Raw genomic sequence first — 21,167 nt, 5'->3', positions numbered from 1 at the left:
AGGCTTGTTCACTCACATGAAGCTTGAGTAGTGAGTTGAGGATGCCTTTTTATGCATGAAATGCACATATACAAACTCACAAGAATTCATTCAAATTTTGAAATTTTGCATGCAAGTGGCCCAAATGGAGGCTCATCAATCACCTTCAAGTTGCCCATGCAAGATGTCATCCACCAATCACCTTTAGCTTGCCCATGCACCCCCTCTCATGTGTGTAGTCTTGGGCCATGTGTACCTTCTCTTATCATCTAAGAAGAGTGGATTGGCCTTCTTTTATTGGTTCAAAGAGAGGTTGGCCAATAGGAGTATACAAAGTGAGCTTGAAATTGTGGGCTTCTAGATGCAACATGGGTAGGGAGCCATGAGGGTGTGCCACCTTGTGCAAAAAATTTCTCCATGCATGCAAGTAGGCAAACTCACGTTTTGCATATATACCTTGTGGGCATGTGGCATGCCCACTTGTCCACTTGCTCCACCCTTCAAAGTTTTCATTTGGAGCACTTTAGTAATTGTGGACCTTTGGCTTGGGCACTCTTCTAGCCTTATTAAAAGGCCAACTAGCCATGATGAATATCATATGATCTTTGAATGGGCTTCTATCATTGATGTGCTTAAAATACATGAAGAACAAAAACCTACTATCTTTGGCCAAAATTTTGACCTAAGCTTGTAGGGGGGGGGGGGGGGGGCGTCCCGTGTGTGTGGTGTGTGGAAAAGAGCTAATGGCTGAAGTGAGGACGACGGAGGAGATGTGAGATGTGAAAGCTGAGAGTGGTGTGGATGGGTGTAGGAGGCATAAGCCATGCTCGACCTCAGTCGAATAAAGGGGTGCTAGCTCATGCGTGAAATGGATGGTGGTGTGTGGAGTGTGTGCTAAGGGGCTGTGTAGAGTGGTGTCTCTTGTGAGGGAGAGAGAGAGGTAGGTGTGGTCGGCTCCGATAGGTATGGGTGGGATGGTGAAGGATGTGATGAGGTGAGTGGCCTCCCTGGGACCGAGAATGTAGTCGACTGTACTCCCCCCTCCCTCTGTAACTCCATGTGGCATACAAGTCAAACCCCCTGAGGTGGGCCACTGGGCCATCCCGTTATAAATAATGAGACGGTGCTGAGAACCAAGTCGAAGTAGATGTCGTCCGTAGGCTGTGCTTGGGTCTCTGTCTGCCGAGTCTCTCATAGTACCCTCCTCATGTAAAGTGTGTAGAACCTCTAGATCTTCATAGTCATAGGCCTCACACTGCTCGCTGCGAGTACGAGCATTGAAGTCCCCCATGAGGAAGACTTCACCTAGTGTGGAGTACTCCATAATATCCTCTGAGAGACAAGCATAGGGTGAGGCTTATGTCGAGGATGACTCCTGATCAATAGAGACAAATCTAGAGCCTGAAGGAGCAAAGTAACACAGGGCAATGTAGATAGTCCTATCTCGTGAGAGCTCCAGGCGGATCCACATGTAACGGGCCTGTAGGTCTCGGGCAACAATCTGTGACCTGCTGTGAAGCCCCTGTATGTAGAGTATGGCCACTCCTCCTGAGCTGCGAGATGTGTGCTGACGCGTACATCCTCGATGTAGGGACTCCCACTAGAATCCATGTATCCGTGGTAGCCCTCTCTCTGGGCTTTCATGTGTCTCTGTGAGTAGAATGATGTCTCGGCCTCTCATCATCTCCTCAAGTCTCTCTAGGTGTGTCCATAGATCCCCATTGCAGTTCCAAACTGCAAGGTGGATCTCGTCTCGTGTCCCATAGGCAGTGAGTCCCTATGCGATGGCCTTACCATCAATGAAGACCTGTCCATCTCGATAGAAGGCCCGCTTCCCCTCTTTGCGGGCTTTATGCACCCTAGGCATACGCGCTTGCTGATGTGTTACTTGTATCTTTGTGAGGTCATCATCAAGGTAGATTGGTGGGCCTTCAAGCCCTCTCAAGATCACCCTTTTACGGAGGAAGGTGGATCGTGACTTATCGTTTGGAAATTGGAGGATGAGAGCCCTTTCTCTAGTGAGATCTTTGTCGGCCCTCCAAGCTTTGGTGAAGGGAAGTGGCTCTTCTTCTTTGTATCTGAGCTTGTTGCATAGCTCCCTCCCACCCTTTTCGGGTGTGGATCCCGCCTTCTCATCTATCCCAGTGACTCGCACATTGAGACGCCTAGCTTGTCTCATCTTCTCCTCTTCGAGGGTGGTATGTACTATGAGGACCTCTCCCCTTTTGGCTTCTTCTTGTGCTTCTTTCTTAATGTTTTTCTTCACCACTTCCACCCATCCCTCCTTCGTTGCCCCAAATTTGTCTTCCATGCTTGCGGTCAAAGTCTTGGTGAGCTCTTCTTTGAGAGCTTCTTTGGTGGTTATTTCCCCTTCCTCGGGGGAGAGCGACGCTATTGATGCCTTGAGGATGGCGAGTTGCTCCGCCATGTTCTCCTTCTCCACCTTCCACTCCTCTTGTTTTTGTAGCCATTGTTCTCTTTCTCGTGCTTTTTCCATTTCCAATGCTTCTTTCTCCTTCCTCCACATCTCCTTCTCCTTGTTGAGGGCTTCCGATTCTTTTTCAAGCTTGGAGAGCCGGCTAATTATGCCATTGATGGTGAAGTCGACGTTCTTCTTGTTGTCTCGAATAGTAGCATTCAGCTTCTCCTCCATTTTCAGCCAGTCCTCCTTCTTGGCCATGCCTTTTTGCGGGCTGTTTTGCTGTTTGCTCCTTGTTTCTTCTCTTGCTTGTTCAATGACGAAGGCCCATGGTAGGCAGCTTGTCTTCAAGGGGATGATGAAGAGAAGGGGAAGGGGGAGAAGTGCAGGAAAGAAAGAGAAAGAGAGAGAGAGAGAGAGAGAGAGAGAGAGAGAGAGAGATTGTTAAAGGAGCACAAATGTTCCAATATAGATTAGCACTGCAATACGTGAAGGGGAGTACAACGGCCTTCAGGGGGCAGCAGGTGCTAGGCTGACGTGTGCTCTCACTATCACTGTGGAACTCCACCAGATAAGTGATACAGTGAACATAGGTGAGTGACATGGAGGGCAAAGCTGCACTTATATACCAATAAAATAGGGCAAGCCGACCCACCCTATTTTATTGGACAACAAACTTGTTCCATTTAAAATGGGGGCCCATCCAATTTAAATAGTCAGTTTGGGTCCAACTTTTGTGCATACATATGCAGGAACTTGACACTGGGCTGAAAAACACCTCACATAGGCCGGACACAGCCACAAAACAGCCCTCAGTCACACACTTTCTTACAGGTTACTCCCCACCACACGGGAGATACAGGGCACTCCCCCACACGGGAGATACAAGAGATGAACAATGTGAACCATCTTTTAACAACCTTTAAGCATATGATCCCAAGCCTTTGGAATGGCACTCTCAATCTCTACAACATGTGTCTAACCCCATTCTCCCACTCTACCGTCTCTCTCAAACAACATGTCTATATCGTAAAAGCCCAAAAAGGTGTCTAAAATAGCCTACCTCTTGGCCAATAAGAGCTGGGGGCAAAATTGGGAAAGAAAAGGCATGAGCCAAGGATGTTTATAACTAAAGCACATGGAGAAGCCTTCAATCAACGAAAAGGTTTCTATACACGGAGGAAGGCGAGAATTGTTGGTATGTAGTGGACATCATATCTCCTATTGAATACAAAGAATATTGATCGATTCACGATCTGAATTGTCGTTGGAGGCTTAGAACAACTCAACAAGCGTGTGAGCAAAACAGGAGTTGATGGCAAGGTATTGAAGTCTCTCTCTCTCTCTCTCTCTCTCTCTCCCACTCTCTCTCTCTAACACAGGTCAACTGACACACAGACTGACGCACGCAGGTCGACTGACACACGCAAACTGACGTGCATAGGTGCAACCGACTGACGTATCTTTTGCGAGGTGCAGGTCGACTGACGTGCAGAGACTGACGCGCTTAGGTGCGGCTGACTGACGCGCGCAGGTGTAGGCCGTACAACTGATTGCCGCGTGCAGGTACGGCGGTCTCATAGCTCACGTACAACAGACTGACGACGTCTGTGCATGAGAGCAGTGGCAAGCAACTACATGAGGGGTTTGCAGAGCAGGGGTTCGAGGGGGATTAGGGTTTTTCTTCACACGACAGAAAGAGAGCAGAGAAACTGAAACACTAGATATTCTCTCCTGTCTCATGCCATGGAGTCTTGTTCAATCAATGAAGGGGACACAGATGTTTTTAAGACCCCACCCAAAGCAAAGTTTACCTTTAGGCGGAAATGTTGGGACAACATGTTGTCACCTGGCTCTATCAGAGCATGGAAGCAATCCAGGTTAAAAGATGACGTAATGTATGAAAAAGTACAAATGATGATCAAGACGGAATTGAACCTCATACAGGAAGACATTCAGCAGAAAGAGATGTATACAGTTGTGGAAAATTATAGAAAGGATATGTATGCTCATATGAGGAAAGAATTTGACAATGAGATGCTAAAACAACGGGATGAGATGTACACGGCATGGAAAGGGGAGATGCAAGCTTCGATGCGAACAGAGGTACAGGTAGTTGAGGGGATGATGCAAAAGCGGTTAGAGGATGCTCTGGTTACTGTTGAATCTTGGAAATCTGACATGGAAAAACGCATGAGTGCAAAAGATGCTTTGATTGAGGAACTCAAGGCAGAGTTAGCAACCTGTAAGAGCAAGAGTATTCATGGAGAGGAGGGGGTTTTCAGCCCGTAGTGATTAAGGAGCTTGAAGCTATCAAGGAACAGGTGAAAGCCATGCGGGAAGAAGAGAAGTCAAAAACAGCCTCTTCATGGGCGGATGTCCTTACAAAAACACAAAAGAAGGTAGACGAAGCTGAAAAGTGGATTGAGGTTGAAAAGAAGGGGAAAGCCAATACAGCGGAAGCCACACCGACATCAACCATCATCAACATGACTATCGAGGAAGAGCAAAAAAGGAAGGCTAGAGCCCTACATGTACACACATTACAGGTCTTAAAGACATGGGAAATGTAGAGGATGAGGTGAAAGGGCTCCTGGAATGCATGGGAATCCTTGAAGCTACACATTCAGGTGCATGGAGAGTTGGGAAGAAAGGGATTAATGAGAAGGGAAAGCCCAAAGAAAGAGCACTCATACTTCGATTCCCTAATATGGAAGCAAGAAAAGAGTTCTTGAAGAAGAGACCAACTCTTAAGGATACTAGGATTTTCTTGGGGGATGATCTCACTCTAGCACAGATTGCGCACATGCAAGAGTTGATGCGAGAAATCAAGCCTGCAAGGGAAAAGGAGAAAATTGCCTTTTACAGGGGAGGGAAGGTGGTAATCTTGGAAAAGCACACGAAATGATGGTGCAGGACCTATGGGACCAACTTGAAAATGGCAGTTTGGAATTGCAATGGTTCAATGAAATTGGATGTTGGCGCATTTGAGGACAGCTTCAAGGGAAGAGACATTATTTTTTACTCGGAGACACATCAGGCTCCTGGTAACACTTCACCTAGAGTGACAAGATATCATTGGGAGACTGCTTGTAGACAGGAGGTGAGATCGGAACTTAGAGGACATGGGTCAGGAGGTGTGGCTGTCTTATTCAGAGAGGAGTTGCAACCCCTCGTCCGTATTGTTCGTAGAGATGAGCATGCTAGATATATGTGGGTCAGATTGAGAGCAGAGACAGGGAGGCCTCTCTACATTGCAATATGCTATTTTCCACCTAGTACATCTCATTATGCACCACCCAAAGGGCAGTCACCCTACACGATACTGGATGAGGATGTATGGGAGTTCTCTAGGGATGGGGATGTCATTCTTCTGGGGGACTTTAATGCCAGGACAGGCCATTCCCAGACAGCCTTCTATGATACCTCAGAGGAGATGTTGAGAGAGCTGGATATCTGTGATATGGATTTAGCTAGACGCTCACACGATGAAGAGCACACTAGGTATGGAGCGTATTTGACAGACATGGGGACTTCACATGGAGTGGTCATCTTGAATGGCCTACAGAGATTTCCAGCATCGAGTGGGTTTACTTGCTTTCCTCATAGACATGGGGCTAGCACAGTTGATTATGTTTTGACTCAGCCTAGTTTTATACCTTCTATCCAAGACTTTACGGTGTGGCCCAAGCCCATTGGGATAGCAGTAAATCATGCCCTTCTCACGTTTGCAGTCTCTTTTGAGTTTAGTACAACTCGAGTGGCACAGACTTCTATGCACACCCGATATACTTTTACCTCGGAGACTGACTCTGCCTACACAAATGCTATATACAGACGTTGAGCTGTTGAGGAGCCGGGACGCCCCTTAGCGGACCTTACTCAGATATTGACAGAGACTTTACACGATGCAGCAGCTGAGGCATATCTGCACAATCATCATGAGAATAGGCGCCGTTCGGGGAGTATGCCCCAAAACAGTTGGTATGATGAGGAATGTAGAGACATGAGGGCCTCACTAAGGAGAGATGTACTTCTGGGGGTTATTACTCATAGACAGTCACAGATTTCCTTTTGACGCCTAGTGCGACGGAAGAAGAGGACTTACCTCGCTCAGTTAGAGAAGGAGTTATATTAGCTATTTTTGAGCCAGGACTCAGCTGAGGCATGGAAGCTTTTCCATGAGCACTCTCCTCCACCGGCTATTACTTCCACTAAGTCTTGGGGCGATCATGCAGCATCTCTTTACACAGTTCTTGGACAGTCACCCCTACCTCAGCCTCCGGAGCTTTGTCTAGAAATATGCACTTTCTTTACTGCAGAGATGGTAAAGAAAGCTATTGACAAGATGAAGACTAGAAAAGCATATGATCATGATGGCTCGGTAGTGGAGCACTTTATACACGCTCGAGATATGCTGGCAAAATTTCTTGCATTGATGTTCAATCGAGCCATGTGTGAGGGTTTTCCTGATACTTGGAGTATGTCCATTGTGGTGCCTATCTTCAAGGCAGGAGACCCAAAGATGTGTGGGAACTATCGCACCATCATGATTGGACACACACTGGCCAGGTTGTATGCATCCATTCTTGAACAGCAGTTGAGTAGATGGGCAGAGAGAGCAAGCATACGGGCATCAGGATAGGCAGGTTTCAAGAGAGGCTTTTCTACTCTTGATCACATATTCACACTCAGAGCTATTATCGAGAAGGGGAGATAGCATGGTAGGAGGATTTATTGTACCTTTGTGGATTTCCGCAAAGCATAGAGCTCGATTGATGCGTAGATTACAGGAGATGGGTGTGCCCAAAGAGTTGATTTGGGGGGTGATGGCCCTGTACAAGACGGTTGTTGGACAGGTCCGTAACCCCGAGGGGGTATCCGAGCCTTTTCACTCCACTATTGGAGTGAAGCAGGGATGTCCACTCTCCCCTACTTTGTTTGGTATGTATGTAGATGAGATTTCAGATTACATTGAGAGGGGGAGTGACAGAGGAGCACAGTTGGCAGGAACATGGATTCCATTGCTACTATATGCAGACGATATTGTGTTGATTTCAGAGTCACCAGAGGGGATGCAACGACACTTGGACACATTGCACAGATTTGCTAGTGATAGTGGCTTGTCGGTGAACCTTGGCAAGACCAAGGTTATGGTGTTTAACACCACCCCACAATGGGTTAGACGTTCTGCACGCATTTGGCCAGGAGACAGTGGAATATACAGATGCATACACTTACCTTGGCGTAGTCTTTAGTGGCCCAGTGCTCTCTTTGAGGAAAGCTGCAGAGACTAGATTGACGAGAGCATATGCAGCTTTGGGAAGGATGGAGATGATGTGTTTGCAAGTTCAGTTTCAGGAACCTCGAACAAAGCTCTGTGGCTTTTTGACACTTTAGTCACTTCGGCTATGCTTTATGGAGTGCAGATAAGGGGCCATCAGTGGACCACCATAGCCGGGCTGGCAGTACCGATGGATGGAAATGCATGGAGAGGCCTCTTGTCTCTATGATTTCCCGGATGATTAAGGCCCAGGCCTCCGTACCACATGAGATTATTCGTGCACAGTTGGCTGCCCCGCCCTTGGTTATCGAAGCACTTACCAGATCTGTTTCCTTTATACACAGTACTTGGGACCTCCCTAGAGATAGATATGCCCGGCTAGCTTTGGAGTCTTCTCGACAGCTTGCTGCACAGGGGGACACATCTTGTTGGTATGCACAAATGATTGCTTGGTTTCAACTGCATGGTTTTGACATGGACAGATTACCCCCTTTCCATACTCATTGGCTCCTTTATCTCATGGGTTGCGATGCGTTATTGGACAGATGCGCACATCATCACATCAGCTAGAGATAGAGACTGGCAGATTCAGGGGAGTGCGAGCAGAGGCCAAAATTTGCGAGTTATGCCATATTGAGCCAGAGACAGAGCTTCATCACATATGTCAGTGTCTAGTATACTATGAGATACGAGGATGTTTCCATTGCCTATTTAGAGAAGACTTTGGACCACTGGCTAGAGTCATGAGGTATGAGGATCAGAGATACCTTGGATTATTTTTACTGGAGCTGCGCAGACACAAGGAGGGTCTCTTGAGGAGACCAGACAGTAGGAGACACTCACAGAGGGAGATCACCGATTTCTTCGAGCCACATACTCGGCAACCAGATGAGCAAGCATCACAGCAAACTTTAGAGTCTACTTGTACCAGAGGTATTGTGAATGACAGGGCGAGTGAGCTTGGGAGATCCAGATGCCCATGACTGCTGCGAGGATCATCATGACATCGATGGAGGCTGCATCAGAGGGTTCGGACTATCTTGGCATGACATGGCAGACATCCAGTTAGAGCACATAGTATGGAGGAGATTGATGAGATTTGCCAGCGACCAATCCGGGGCATACTGTGATATGTCACTACAGTCTTTTTACTTCAACTTAGTTATTTTCTTTATTTATCTTTGTACCCAGACATTGTATCAGATTGTAACACACTGGTCTCATAGGTCATTTTGGCCTTTTGAACACGTAAATATATCATTTCATTTCATTTCTCTCTCTCTCTCTCTCTTGAAAGCAACAGGTTTGCATTACTAAATACGAAAAAGGCCGCAAGAAGTGCATAAAACTACTGGCCTCCTCCATGGTAAGAGCTAGTAGCAAAGCTGGTGAAGAGAAGGCATGAGCCTATTTGTAGACATCAAGGTCGTCTATGCAATGGGTGTAACAAAAATCAAAGCGGAGGAGTGTAGTGCCAATGTAAAGTCCCCATCGAAGAGGAGAAGAGCATCGTCTGAGCCCAATATCCACTCCTTTGCTGCCGTAGAGGGCCCAAGAGATCTCTCCCACTGACTACGCAGTGTATGGATCTATGCCAAACATATCCGTGCAAGGATCTAAACTCGTCTCTGTAGCTCAAAACTCAACATGTGAAGGCACCTAGCCTTCCGTATGGCTTTGGCTATGCAAACTATGATCGTGAATCTCTCATCACAGTAATGAGACATGTCACATGGTCGAAAATCTGGAAGTATGTCTACCAAGCGTCTTAAGTACCTTGTACTACATGTCAAACGGAAGACGCGATTTGAAGGGCCATTTTAAAGGACCCCGGTACATGCATCAACCACTAGTCCATCCTATTTACTTGCATTGTTCAAAAGCATAGTCATAGTTGGCCAAACCTCAAGCGAAGTTGGACGAGTCCACAGACAATAATACCAAGACTCAAGGACCCCTAGCGTGCATCTCAAGCCAAGTACATAGTCTGGTAGGGATCTCCTTCTGTTGGCTTATCAATACTGGGTGACCACGACAGACTGAGCACTCAAAGAAGGAGATAGTATTCCCTCCCGAATCAAGTGGTCATCTCCACTCTCCTGGGTCCAAGTAAAGGTTCGAGATCCGCCTATTCTCCCACATTCATAGCCTCCAAGCATGGGCCTCCTTAAAGGAGCACAGTAGATCCACACATCGTTGACAACCAAGTGAACCCATGACCTGAATCAAAACCCAAGTGGCATGTGAAGGAATCTATCCTCATGCTCCTTTAGATAAGTGAGACAAATGTGTGGGGGTCCTTAGTGAATATCTGAAATTCGAAAGAGAATCCTTCCATATTTCACCAAGATCAGCTGGCCCTACGTGTCAATAATAGCCCACCGGCCAATACATCCTTATAAGTCCATGACACCTTCAAGCATATGATCCCAAGCCTTTGGAATGGCACCCTCAATCTCTACAACATGTGGTCTAACCCCATTCTCCCACTCCCCTCTCTCTCTCTCAAACAACATGTCTATATCGTAAAAGCCCCAAAAGGTGTCTAAAATAGCCTACCTCTTGGCGAATAAGAGCAGGGGGCAAAACTGGGAGAGAAAAGGCATGAGCCTATGTAGTGGGCATCATATTTCCTATTGACTACAAAGAGTATTGATCAATTCACGATCTGAATTGTCGTCGGAGGCTTAGAACAACTCAACATACGTGTGAGCAAAACAGGAGTTGATGGCCAGGTATTAAAGTCTCTCTCTTCCCCCCCCCCCCCCCCGCGCGTCTCTCTCTCTCTCTCTCTCTCTCTCTCTCTCATGAAAGCAACAAGTCTGCATTACTAAATACTAAAAAGGCCCCAAGAGGTGCATAAAACTGCCTGCCTCCTGCATGGTAAGAGCTAGTAGCAAAGCTTGGTGAAGAGAAGGCATGAGCCTATATATTAGACATCAAGGAGGTCGCCTATACAATGGGTGTAACAAAAATCAAAACGGAGGAGTGTAGTGCCAATGTAAAGTCCCCATGGAAGAGGAGAAGAAGAGCATCGTCTGAGCCTAGTCTCCACTCCCCTGTTGCCGTAGAGGGCCCAAGAAATCTCTCCCACTGACTACGAAGTGTATGGATCTATTCCAAACATATCCCTGCAAGGATCTAAACTTGTCTTTACTCAATATGTGAAGGCACCTAGCCTTCCGTATGTCTTTGGCTATGCAAACTATGAACGTGAATCTCTCATCACGGTAATGAGACATGTCAGATGGCCGTAAACCTAGAAGCATGTCTACCAAGCCTCTTAAGTACCTTGTACTACATGTCAAACGGAAGACACGATCCGAAGGGCCATTTTAAAGGACCCCGGTACATGCATCAACCAAGGGACCGTACCTCAAACGACTAGTCCATCCTATTTACTTGCATTCTTCAAAAGCTTAGTCATAGTTCGCCAAACCTCAAGCAAAGGTGGACGAGTCCACATACAATAATACCAAGACTCAAAGACTCCTAGCGTCGTGCATCTCAAGCATGTAGGAAGCCAAGTACATAGTCTGGTAGGGATCTCCTTCTATTGGCTTATCTATACACAACAGACTGAGCACTCAAAGAAGAGATGGTATTCCCTTCTAAATTTGGTGGTCATCTCCACTCTCCTGGGTCCAAGTAAAGGTTCAAGGTCTGCCTATTCTCCCGCATCCGTAGCCTCCAAGCATGGGCCTCCTTGAAGGAGCACAGTAGATCCACACATCGTTGGCAACCAAGTGAACCCGCGACTTGAATCAAAACCCAAGTGGCATGTGAAGGAATCTATCCTCATGCTCCTTTAGATAAGTGAGACAAATGTGTGGGGGTCCTTCCTGAATATCTGAAATTCGAAAGAGAATCCTTCCATATTTCACCAAGATCAGCTGGCCCTACATGTCAAAAATAGCCCACCAGCCAATATGTCCTTATAGGTCCACGACACCTTTAAGCATATGATCAAGTCTTTGGAATGGCACCCTCAATCTCTACAACATGTGGTCTAACCGCTTTCTCCCACCCCCCCCTCTCTCTCTCAAATAACATGTCTATATCGTAAAAGCCCCAAAAGGTGTCTAAAATAGCCTACCTCTTGGCCAATAAGAGGTGGGGGCAAAACTGGGAAAGAAAAGGCATGAGCCTATCTAGTGGACATCAGATCTCCTATTGACTACAAAGAGTATTGATCAATTCACGATTTGAATTGTCTTCGGAGGCTTAGAACAACTCAACAATGTGTGTACACACACACACACATGCGTGTGTGTGGGTGTGTGATATGTATGTATGACATGTATATATATGTATGTGTGTGTATTATACACATATATGACATGCACACACACAGACATACTTATATAATATACATATAGAGGTATGTTTGTGTGCATATGCACCCATACACACGTGCACACATTCACACATTTGTGTGTGTGTGTGTGTGTACTTACACGTGTGTGTGTGTGTGTGTATACACATGCATACATGCGTGCAAAGATACATGCACGCACACACACACACACACACATACATGTGTGTGTGTGTGTGTGTGTTTATATATGAATACATGTATATATGTATATGTACATAAATGTAAATATTTACACACGTATATGTATAGAATGTGTGTGTGTGTGTGTGTGTGTGATTGATATGTTGCCATTGATATGCTTAGAGGTTGAGAATTATGATTCACGTGGGCACAAAAATGGTTTGACTAGGTCATGCTTCACCCCTTCACTCAATCAGTGATGCCATGGAGCCTTACATATGGTGAATCACTTGTCACAGCAATGATACATGTCACCTAAGCCCCTCGAGTATCAATAAAAAGAGTGAGCCAAATGTGTGGAAGTGCCTCCTAGATCTGTGCAAGTGAGAAGAACGTTTAGCCCTATGTCACCAAGCCCAGCTGGCCTAGCATGTCAAAGATAGTCCACATGTCTTGGTAGGTCCAAGACGCCTCTAGAGATTTGATCCCAACTCTCTTGATAGCACCGTCTATCTCTGCAAACCATTGTCTAACCCCACGACCTATGTCAAATTGAGCCGCCATGAAATCAAAATCTAGAGGACATGACTCCGCCCAAGAAAGCATGGATCTTGCAAGGTAGGAGTCCCATGTTGCCCAATCAATGTGCTTCCTTTCCCCGAGCTATCTACCATCTATATCCATCGCACATGCGTTTTAGATAAGGGGTTGTCTCTACACCTCCTCCACATATGGTTTCGTGCGAACCAAGGCTCTTTTCATGGAAACCCAAATCTGAACCAAAAAATGCCAAAAAGGTTAAAGCCTAGTGAGAGTCAAAGAGAAAACAAAAACCATATCTGCAAGAGTGTCCATCACGTATACCGAAATTCGGAACTAGTGTCTCAAGCGCATGTGAAAGAAGTACCACCGCAAGCTTGGAAAGTAAGGCTCTGCTATGCATCTTTGGATCTTTGGATCAATAATCCCTAATCCACCACACTATTTCGGTAGAATAACAATAGACCAGCAGCGAACTCGTGTTCGTGTCCTTGGAACCATCTCAACCTCCCCAAAGGAAATTCCTCACCAAATGTCTGAACTGAGCCATAAATCCACATGCAACATCCAACAAGAAGCAATATACCTCACTGAATTAAGTAGGACTTGGTTAACAACCATAGTCCTTCCCACTAAGGATGGGTGATGACAGTTTCCTCCTAATGGATTGAAGGATTGCCAAGAACTGTTGCTCAATTGCGACATCTAAATCGACGTGAAACCCTAAGTAATGACAAGTCTAGAACCCACCCAAGTGAAACGATACACCAAGTAGGATTGGCATCGTAGCCCACCAAAAAGCCATGACATTAATATGTTCACTACTGACCAAGCAAAATACATCCGAAACATGTCTAGTGGCATTCAAAATCCCCTCTTTGCATGAGATCTAAAGCAAAGTGTCATCTGCATACTCTCGATCCACCAAATCAACCAAGATCCAAACTCATGAGTGGGAATACCTGACACATCAAAAAGTCAAATATCGTCTTTGCACAAAGAAGAACCTCACTCACTCATAGATTAGAGGATCATTAGGTATGACCTCTTTCAACTAGATAAGGAGGACGAGGATAAGCCCCCCACAGGAGGGTGAAGATGACCTTCTATCAAGACCATCTCCTGTAGATCACTGAGGATGGATTCATATTATGCCTTGGATACATGGACACTCACCTGTCTCAGGGATTGAGATGCGCCATTGGACAGATTCGTACTTCATCACATCAGCTGGAGATAGAGGATTGATATCTCATGAGAAGAGGACATGTCAGTTGTGCTATATAGAACCGGAGACAAAGAAGCACCGCATATGTCTTTGCATAGTATCCTATGAAATTTGAGGACATTATCGTTGCCTCTTCAGAGAGGGTTTTTGTGGGGGGTAAAGCTCTTGCTGAATCCCTTGTCACATATGTAAAGTGTGTACATATTAAAAATTTTAAAAACACACACACACACACACACACACACACAATTTTGAGTGGTCAAATTGGCCCGTGTCTGACTGGACGGTGTCTGACTGGACGCCCGAACACATGTACCCTAAGTTTTTGATAAAACTAAAGTATTGAGTGTACAACATAACACTCACATTGAAAATATATGAGTGTCGATTTTCTCTCTCCCTCTCTATGTGGTTCACAAACGTGCTTAAACCTTCACACTTCCTCACATCGACTCACTCTTATCTACATCCTCGTGGCTTCACAATTTCGGATCATTGTCCCCGGTCATGGATTTCTGTGATCAAAGATGCTTGGGCCTTTTTCTATTGGAGATGTGCATACTTAAAGACTCTCATGTGAGGAGCATAGGAGCAGGCCATATAAATGGATCTAACCTACCCCAAACCCCCTAGGTTGTAGGAGACGTATGAGATTCACATGGATGTAACTTTTGGTCTCATAGGTCATTTTGGCTTTTTGAAGACGTTAATATTAACATTTCATTTCATCTCATCTTTGGCTATTTGATACTCTTGTTACCTCTACAATCCTACATAGAGTACAGATTTGGGGACGTAGTTTGGATCATCATAGTACATTTAGACACAAGCATGATGGATGGAGATCTATGGAGAAACCTCTTGTACCCATGATTTCTAGGATGATTCGGTCTAAGGCCTTAGTACCATATTAGATTATTAGGTTGAGATGGCTAGAGGCTCTTGCCCGGTCAGTGTCTTTCATCCACTCCACCTGGGAGCTTCCTTGATAGTGGTATGCTAGGCTGACTCTTAGTCTTCCAAATGGTTAGCGAGAGATGGTGATACTTCATGTTGGTATGGATGGATGCGTGGCTGGTTTGAGCTGCATGGTTTCAGTATAGATAGGTTACCTCCCTTTCAATATGCTTTGTAGGATGCATCATCACTCTCTTAGAGATTTGCAAGATCATTAGGCAGGAACACATTCAGCTAGATAAGAGGACATGGATAGACCCCCTGTAACTATTTCAAACTTATAAATAATTTGTATAATTATTTACAAGCAACTCCCACCCTCCCCAATGCGGGTTGAGGGTGAATATGGCCTTCTATCGAGAGTGTCTCCTCTAGATCATTGAGGATGGATTCATATTACACCCTGGGTACATGGATACTTACATGTCATATGGATTGAGATGCGCCATTGGGCAGATCCGTGCATCATCAAGAGGTAGAGACAAGAAGATACGGACATATACCTTGGGGAGAGAGGACATGTCAGATGCTCTACATAGAACCAAAGATAGAGGAACATTACATATGTCCGATGCACTGTGTTTTATGAGATTTGAGGATGTTATCACTATCCCTTTAGAGAGGATTTTGGACCACTCTCCTGGATCATGGATTTCTATGACCATAAATGCTCGGGGCTTTTTTCGCTGGAGATGCACAGATTTAGGGAGTCTCTCATGAGGAGCAAAGGATCAGCACATGCAAGACCTAGAGGACCTATACAAACGCAGATGGCAAATTTCTCATAGCGAGCACACCTCACAGCCCCTCGTCGAGGGATATTGATTGATAGAGCACTCCAACTTGGCTGCACCAGACGTCCAAGGATATACAGACCTTTCCATCATAGACATTGAATTGGAGGATACATGATATCATTGAAAGGGATTGAGCACCACCTCCCATATGCCTTACTATGGAGGCGATTGAGGGAGGCCATTAAGCATCAGCCTATGAGAGAATTCATGGGATGATTCACACGGTCAAACCCCCCTCCCCCCCAAGGTTACCATTCTACGATGTATCAGACATTGTATGAGATTCACATGTATGCAACTCTTGGTCTCATAGGTCATTTAAAGACGATAATATAACATTTCATCTCTCTCTCTCTCTCTCCCCCCCCCCTCCCCCCCCTCTCCGCTTCCCGTGGATTACCAACACCACCATCCCGGGTACATCACTACCTATGTTCAATTTAGTTTTGTACCATTTGTCTTTCCAATAGATAGATTACATACACACCATGTACATTTGAGTCGGTCTGACACAAACATGAAAAATCTCTCTCTCTCTCTCTCTCTCTCAAGAAGGCTTTGGACCCTTCTCTAGAGTCATGAGCTATTAGAACTAGAGATGTCTTGAATTGTATCTACTTGAGTTACACAAATGCAGAGATAGGTTACTTTGGAGAGAGACAATCCAGAGACAGATTAGATAGATTATTCATTTCTTCACTCCAAACTCTAGACAGATAGAGGAGCAGCCACCACTGCAACCCTTAGCTCATACACCCGTGGTACTCTTGCTACTGGAGCACTGGAGCTAGGGAGATAGAGATGCTTACGATTGAGGAGAGGAGCTTCACAACATCGATGAAGACTAGAATAGAGGATTCGAGCTATACTATCTCGTCATCTAGATTCATCACCCATTATATCCCCCTCCTTTATTGGGCACCCATTATATCCGTGATCACATGTACCCCACACAATTCCAGCTAGTAGCACTTTTAGATTCATTTTTCTCTCCTTTTTTGTACCCACACATGGTATCATATTCACTAGTTTGTAACGAATTGGTCGCATAGGTCATTTTGGCCTTTTGGAGATGCTAATATATTGTTTCATCTCTCTCTCTCTCTCTCTCTCTCTCTCTCTCTCTCTTTCTCTCTCTCTCTCTCCTTGCTAGCACCATTGGTGTGAAGCAAGGATGCCCCCTTTCACCCACTCTATTTGGGCTTTACATTGACGAGATTTCAAATTATATACTCAGAGCTGGAGGGCAGGGAGCAGATCTAGCAGGTACCCCAGTACACATCATGCTTTATGCTGATGACATTGTCTTGATCTCTGAGTCACAGGAGGGATTACAGTGCCACCTTGGCGCACTTGATGAATTTTGCATGCAGCTTGGACTGACAGTGAACCTTGGTAAAACCAAGGTTATGATTTTCCACACATCCAGAAGAGTCAGACACAGCACAGCATTCACAGTAGCTGGAGGGAGAGTGGAGGTGGTGGAGTCATATGTTTACCTAGGTGTTACCTTTGCCAGTCCCCCTGGGCGCTTCACCATGGCACAGGCTGCTAGAGACAGGCTATGATGTATGCTGCCGCGGTATGGGCTCCAGGTCTATCATCAGCCACATGGATCCAGCTAGAGAGACCACAGATATGTATGATATCCTGGCTGATCCGTAGCAAACCCACAGTACCTCATGATGTTGTCCGTGCAGAGCTAGCCACCCCACCTATGCTTGTAGAGGCATTATTCCAGACAGTGTGCTTCATTCAGAGAGTGCGAGAGCTACCTGCAGACAGGCTTACACGCAGGGCATTTGAGGCCTCTAGACAGCTCTCCGAGACTGAGGAGAGAGGCTCCTGGTATTCACAGGTGACACAGTGGTTTGAGGCACATGGGATAGACATGGAGCGATTACCACCATTTTAGTATGACATGGACTCCCCCTTCTCCCAACTCACACATAGTGAGAGGAACAGGATACTCAGACAGGATTTATGGCAGCTTTACATCAGAGAGACCTTGGTCACACCTAGACAGCCTCTTCTTCCGAAGACGCTGTACTATAGAGAGCAGTTCCTGACCATTCTAGCAGATGGGTTCATTCAGCGACCACGCTACATGGACACATATATGCCACACAGCTCACGGGTGGCGATTGGACAGCTCAGAGTTTCATCACACAGGTTGGAGATAGAGACAGGCAGGGCCGCGCACATCACACGAGAGGCACGAATATGCAGGCTATGCTCAGAGGAGGTGGAGAGTGAGGAGCACCATGTATGCAGATGCAGAGTACTAGAGGGTATCAGGGCCAGATATGAGGCGCTATTCTACGGACAGCCGACACTGAGAGAGCTCATGGAGTCTAGAGACCAACGCCAGCTGGGACAGTTCCTCGTAGAGGCACAAAGACACAGAGAGAGTGCTTTACAGGCACCTACCACGGCCACAGACGGGGGGAGACAGTCACAGCTCAGATTTCTTCCAACGGGCCACCACATTACCTGATCCACCGAGAGGGGTGACCCTCCAGCAGGCAGAGGAGGTGAGAGCTAGACGAAGACCCCGCGCTCCAGGATACAGAGCCCAGAGACGTCATCAACATCAGATCCAGGAGATCCAGACTTGACATTCTCAGGCCATACAGGCGACTCGAGAGAGGATGATAGCAGACCCTGCAGCAGCACTCAGAGGGATCCTCACATCAGAACCACCTATGTACCACATACTACAGCCTCTCTATGGCCATGGATGGAGCTAGATAGATTGATGCACCTCATGATTGTATCTCTTGAGCATATAGATTTTGCATCTTATCCCCAGCAGTTCAGTTCAGTTTAGTACTATTAGATTTTATGTTTTGTACCTTTGTCCTTTTACCGATACACGGAGGACACCATACCATGTACTTTGTTTTGTCTCATAGGCCGATTTCGGCCTCTAATAGACATAAAAATCTTTTTTCTTCTTCTTCTTCTTCTCTCTCTCTCTCTCTCTCTCTCTCTCCCCTTCCCCCACAATCGGCCTCCACTACAGCCCCATTGATTGCACATGTATTCAACGGAGCCATGGGAGAGGGCTTCCCAGAGGAGTGGACACAGCACACCAAAGTGCCAATTCACAAATATGGTGACACCTTTCTAGGGAACTACATGATTATTATGATTGGCCATACGATGGCTAGACGTTATGGAGCGGTACTTGAGGCAGAGCTCAGCTAAGGGACGAGGGTTTACGAGCCCCAAGCCAGGCAGGTTTCAGACAAGAGCCTTCTCCACCATTGATCATTCGTTCTGCACTGCCTCATTGATGGGAAAAAGGCACGGAAGAAGAGGCTTTACTTGCTGCTTTGTGGATTTTTGCAAAGCCTTTGATACAGTCCCATGAGAGAGGCTCTTCCAACGCCTCTAGTCTTGGGATACGTGCAAAGATTATTTGGGCCATATATACTCTCTACAAGAGGGTGACTAGTCGAGTTCCATGCCTAGGCAGACCATCGCTAGCACCACTGGTGTTAAGCAAGGATGCCCACTCTCTCCATCTCTACATTGAAGAGATCTCCGATTACATACTATGAGCCGGAGGGGAGGGGAGCGTTTTGGCAGGTACTCGAGTCCACATTATGCTATATGCAAATGATATTGTGTTGATTTCAAAGTCATCTGAAGGCTTACAGCGCCATCTTGGGGCCCTAGACGAGTTCTGCACACACACACGGCTTTGACCCCGAACCTTAGCAAAACCAAGGTCATGATCTTTCACACCTCCAGCCCGACACTTCACTATGAGGCAGGCTCCTACTGATAGGCTCACCCGAGGATATGCAGCTCTGGCCATGCTAGAGCAAAGATGCCACCAAGCACACTTCTAGGAACCCTGCACTAAAGGGTGCTTTTCGACACTTTAGTCACTCCAACTTTGATGTATTCAACGGCAATATGGGCCCTAGGATTGACAACCAACCAATGGGCACAGATTGAGAGGCCATAGATATGTATAATCTCAGACTTGATACACAGCAAGCAGAGAATGCCACATGACATTATCAGGGCAGAGCTTGCCACACCACCTATGGCTATAGAGGCACTATTCCAGACAATTTGCTTCATCCAGAGGATGAGAGAGCTACCTCGCGACAAACTTACTTGTACGGCATTTGAGATAGCTATACAGCTATCAGAGAATGGGCATGAGAGAGCATGGTACTCACAGGATAGAGCGTGGTTTGAGGCACATGGTCTTGATATGGAGAGCCCACCACCCTTCCAGTATGACCCTGACTCACCCCTATGTTCACCTCTCTTGCAGCGAGAGGAACCTAGTGTTGAGATACGACCTCTGGCAGCTATACACCAGGAGAGTTTGGGAGTCATCTAGCTCGGAGCCGAAGATGTCAAATTACAGAGACTAGTTCCTCACTATATTGCCAGATATGTTCATACAGAGACCACGCTACATGGACACATACATGCTACATAGCTCACAGGTGGCGAGACGATTGGTCAGTTGAGGGTGGCATCACACAGGTTAGAGATTGAGACCGAGAGACATATTGGTATGCCTAGGGAGGAGCGTTTTTGCAAAACGTACACAATGGATGTGGAGAGTGAGGAGCATTTTGTATGTTGATGCATAGCATATACTGAGATCACAGGCAAAGTATGAGACCCTATTCAGAGGACAGCCCACTCTTCGAGAGATCATGGACTCTCGAGACCAGAGACAGTTGGGGCGCTTCTTACTAGAGATACAAAGCCACCGGGACACACTACTACAGCCACACGCAGCTACACAAACAGAGGAAAGACAGCCGCGGCTCACAAACTTCTTTCAGAGAACCCCCGCCCCCGACAGATTGAGGAGATTCACGCCCGGGAGCGACTAGCTCAGATGAGGGTCAATCCTGCAGCTTTCATCTAGCAGTCCTTGCACCAGACCCGCCCATGTATCACATCTTACACCCTTCCTTTAGTACAGGATGGAGCTAGATAGCTTGATGCACTCTCATGATTGTACTATCCCGACCATATAGACATGCATATACCTCTAGAGATAGAGCTCCATCCATCCTCAGTTACACCATGGTTATACCATCACTTTCAGTTTCAGTTTTGAATCAGTTTGTTCCATTTTGTCTTTCCGATAGCCGGATGACATACACACCATGTACATTTGATTTGTCCCATAGGCCGAATTTGGCCCAACATAGACGTTAAAAATCTTTCTTTCTTTCTTTCTCTCTCTCTCTCTCTCATGCATGCGCACATGCCCTGATACACACATGCATGCAAACACGTTCACACACACTGAAGGTTAATCACATTTTTACTTATTATAGTGGGTTTACACAACGTCTGGTGAATTATATGCAGATTTTAAAGGAGGCCAAATACATCAATTTGTCTCTGCATTTCTTGGAACAGGTCATACTCTGCTAACTTCTACTTTTCACTCACCATTATGTATGCATATTTGG

The 21,167-nt window shown here is 46.2% G+C and overlaps 1 protein-coding gene and 4 pseudogenes across 1 annotated transcript; 3 read left to right on the top strand and 2 right to left on the bottom strand.

Annotated features, from left to right (window-relative positions):
• LOC147891469 (uncharacterized) overlaps positions 1-1,723 on the bottom strand; it is a 33,959-nt pseudogene extending 32,236 nt beyond the window's left edge.
• A 33-nt stretch (positions 1,724-1,756) lies between these two features.
• On the bottom strand, positions 1,757-2,659 carry LOC147891468 (uncharacterized). Its single transcript, XM_087389076.1, has one exon. It carries the CDS (start codon positions 2,657-2,659, stop codon positions 1,757-1,759), a length of 903 nt encoding a protein of 300 aa, XP_087245202.1.
• A 1,653-nt stretch (positions 2,660-4,312) lies between these two features.
• LOC147891467 (uncharacterized) lies at positions 4,313-8,812 on the top strand (annotated as a pseudogene).
• Positions 8,813-16,985: 8,173 nt separating this feature from the next.
• Positions 16,986-18,506, top strand: LOC147891466 (uncharacterized; annotated as a pseudogene).
• Positions 18,507-19,512: 1,006 nt separating this feature from the next.
• Positions 19,513-20,576, top strand: LOC147891465 (uncharacterized; annotated as a pseudogene).
• Positions 20,577-21,167: the final 591 nt, after the last annotated feature.

The sequence above is a fragment of the Dipteris shenzhenensis genome, chromosome 18 (assembly GCF_047967505.1).
Source record: "Dipteris shenzhenensis isolate YYH24624 ecotype China chromosome 18, Dip_SZ_1.0, whole genome shotgun sequence".
Classification (NCBI taxonomy): domain Eukaryota; kingdom Viridiplantae; phylum Streptophyta; class Polypodiopsida; order Gleicheniales; family Dipteridaceae; genus Dipteris; species Dipteris shenzhenensis.
This window is presented reverse-complemented; position numbering and strand designations above follow the sequence as displayed.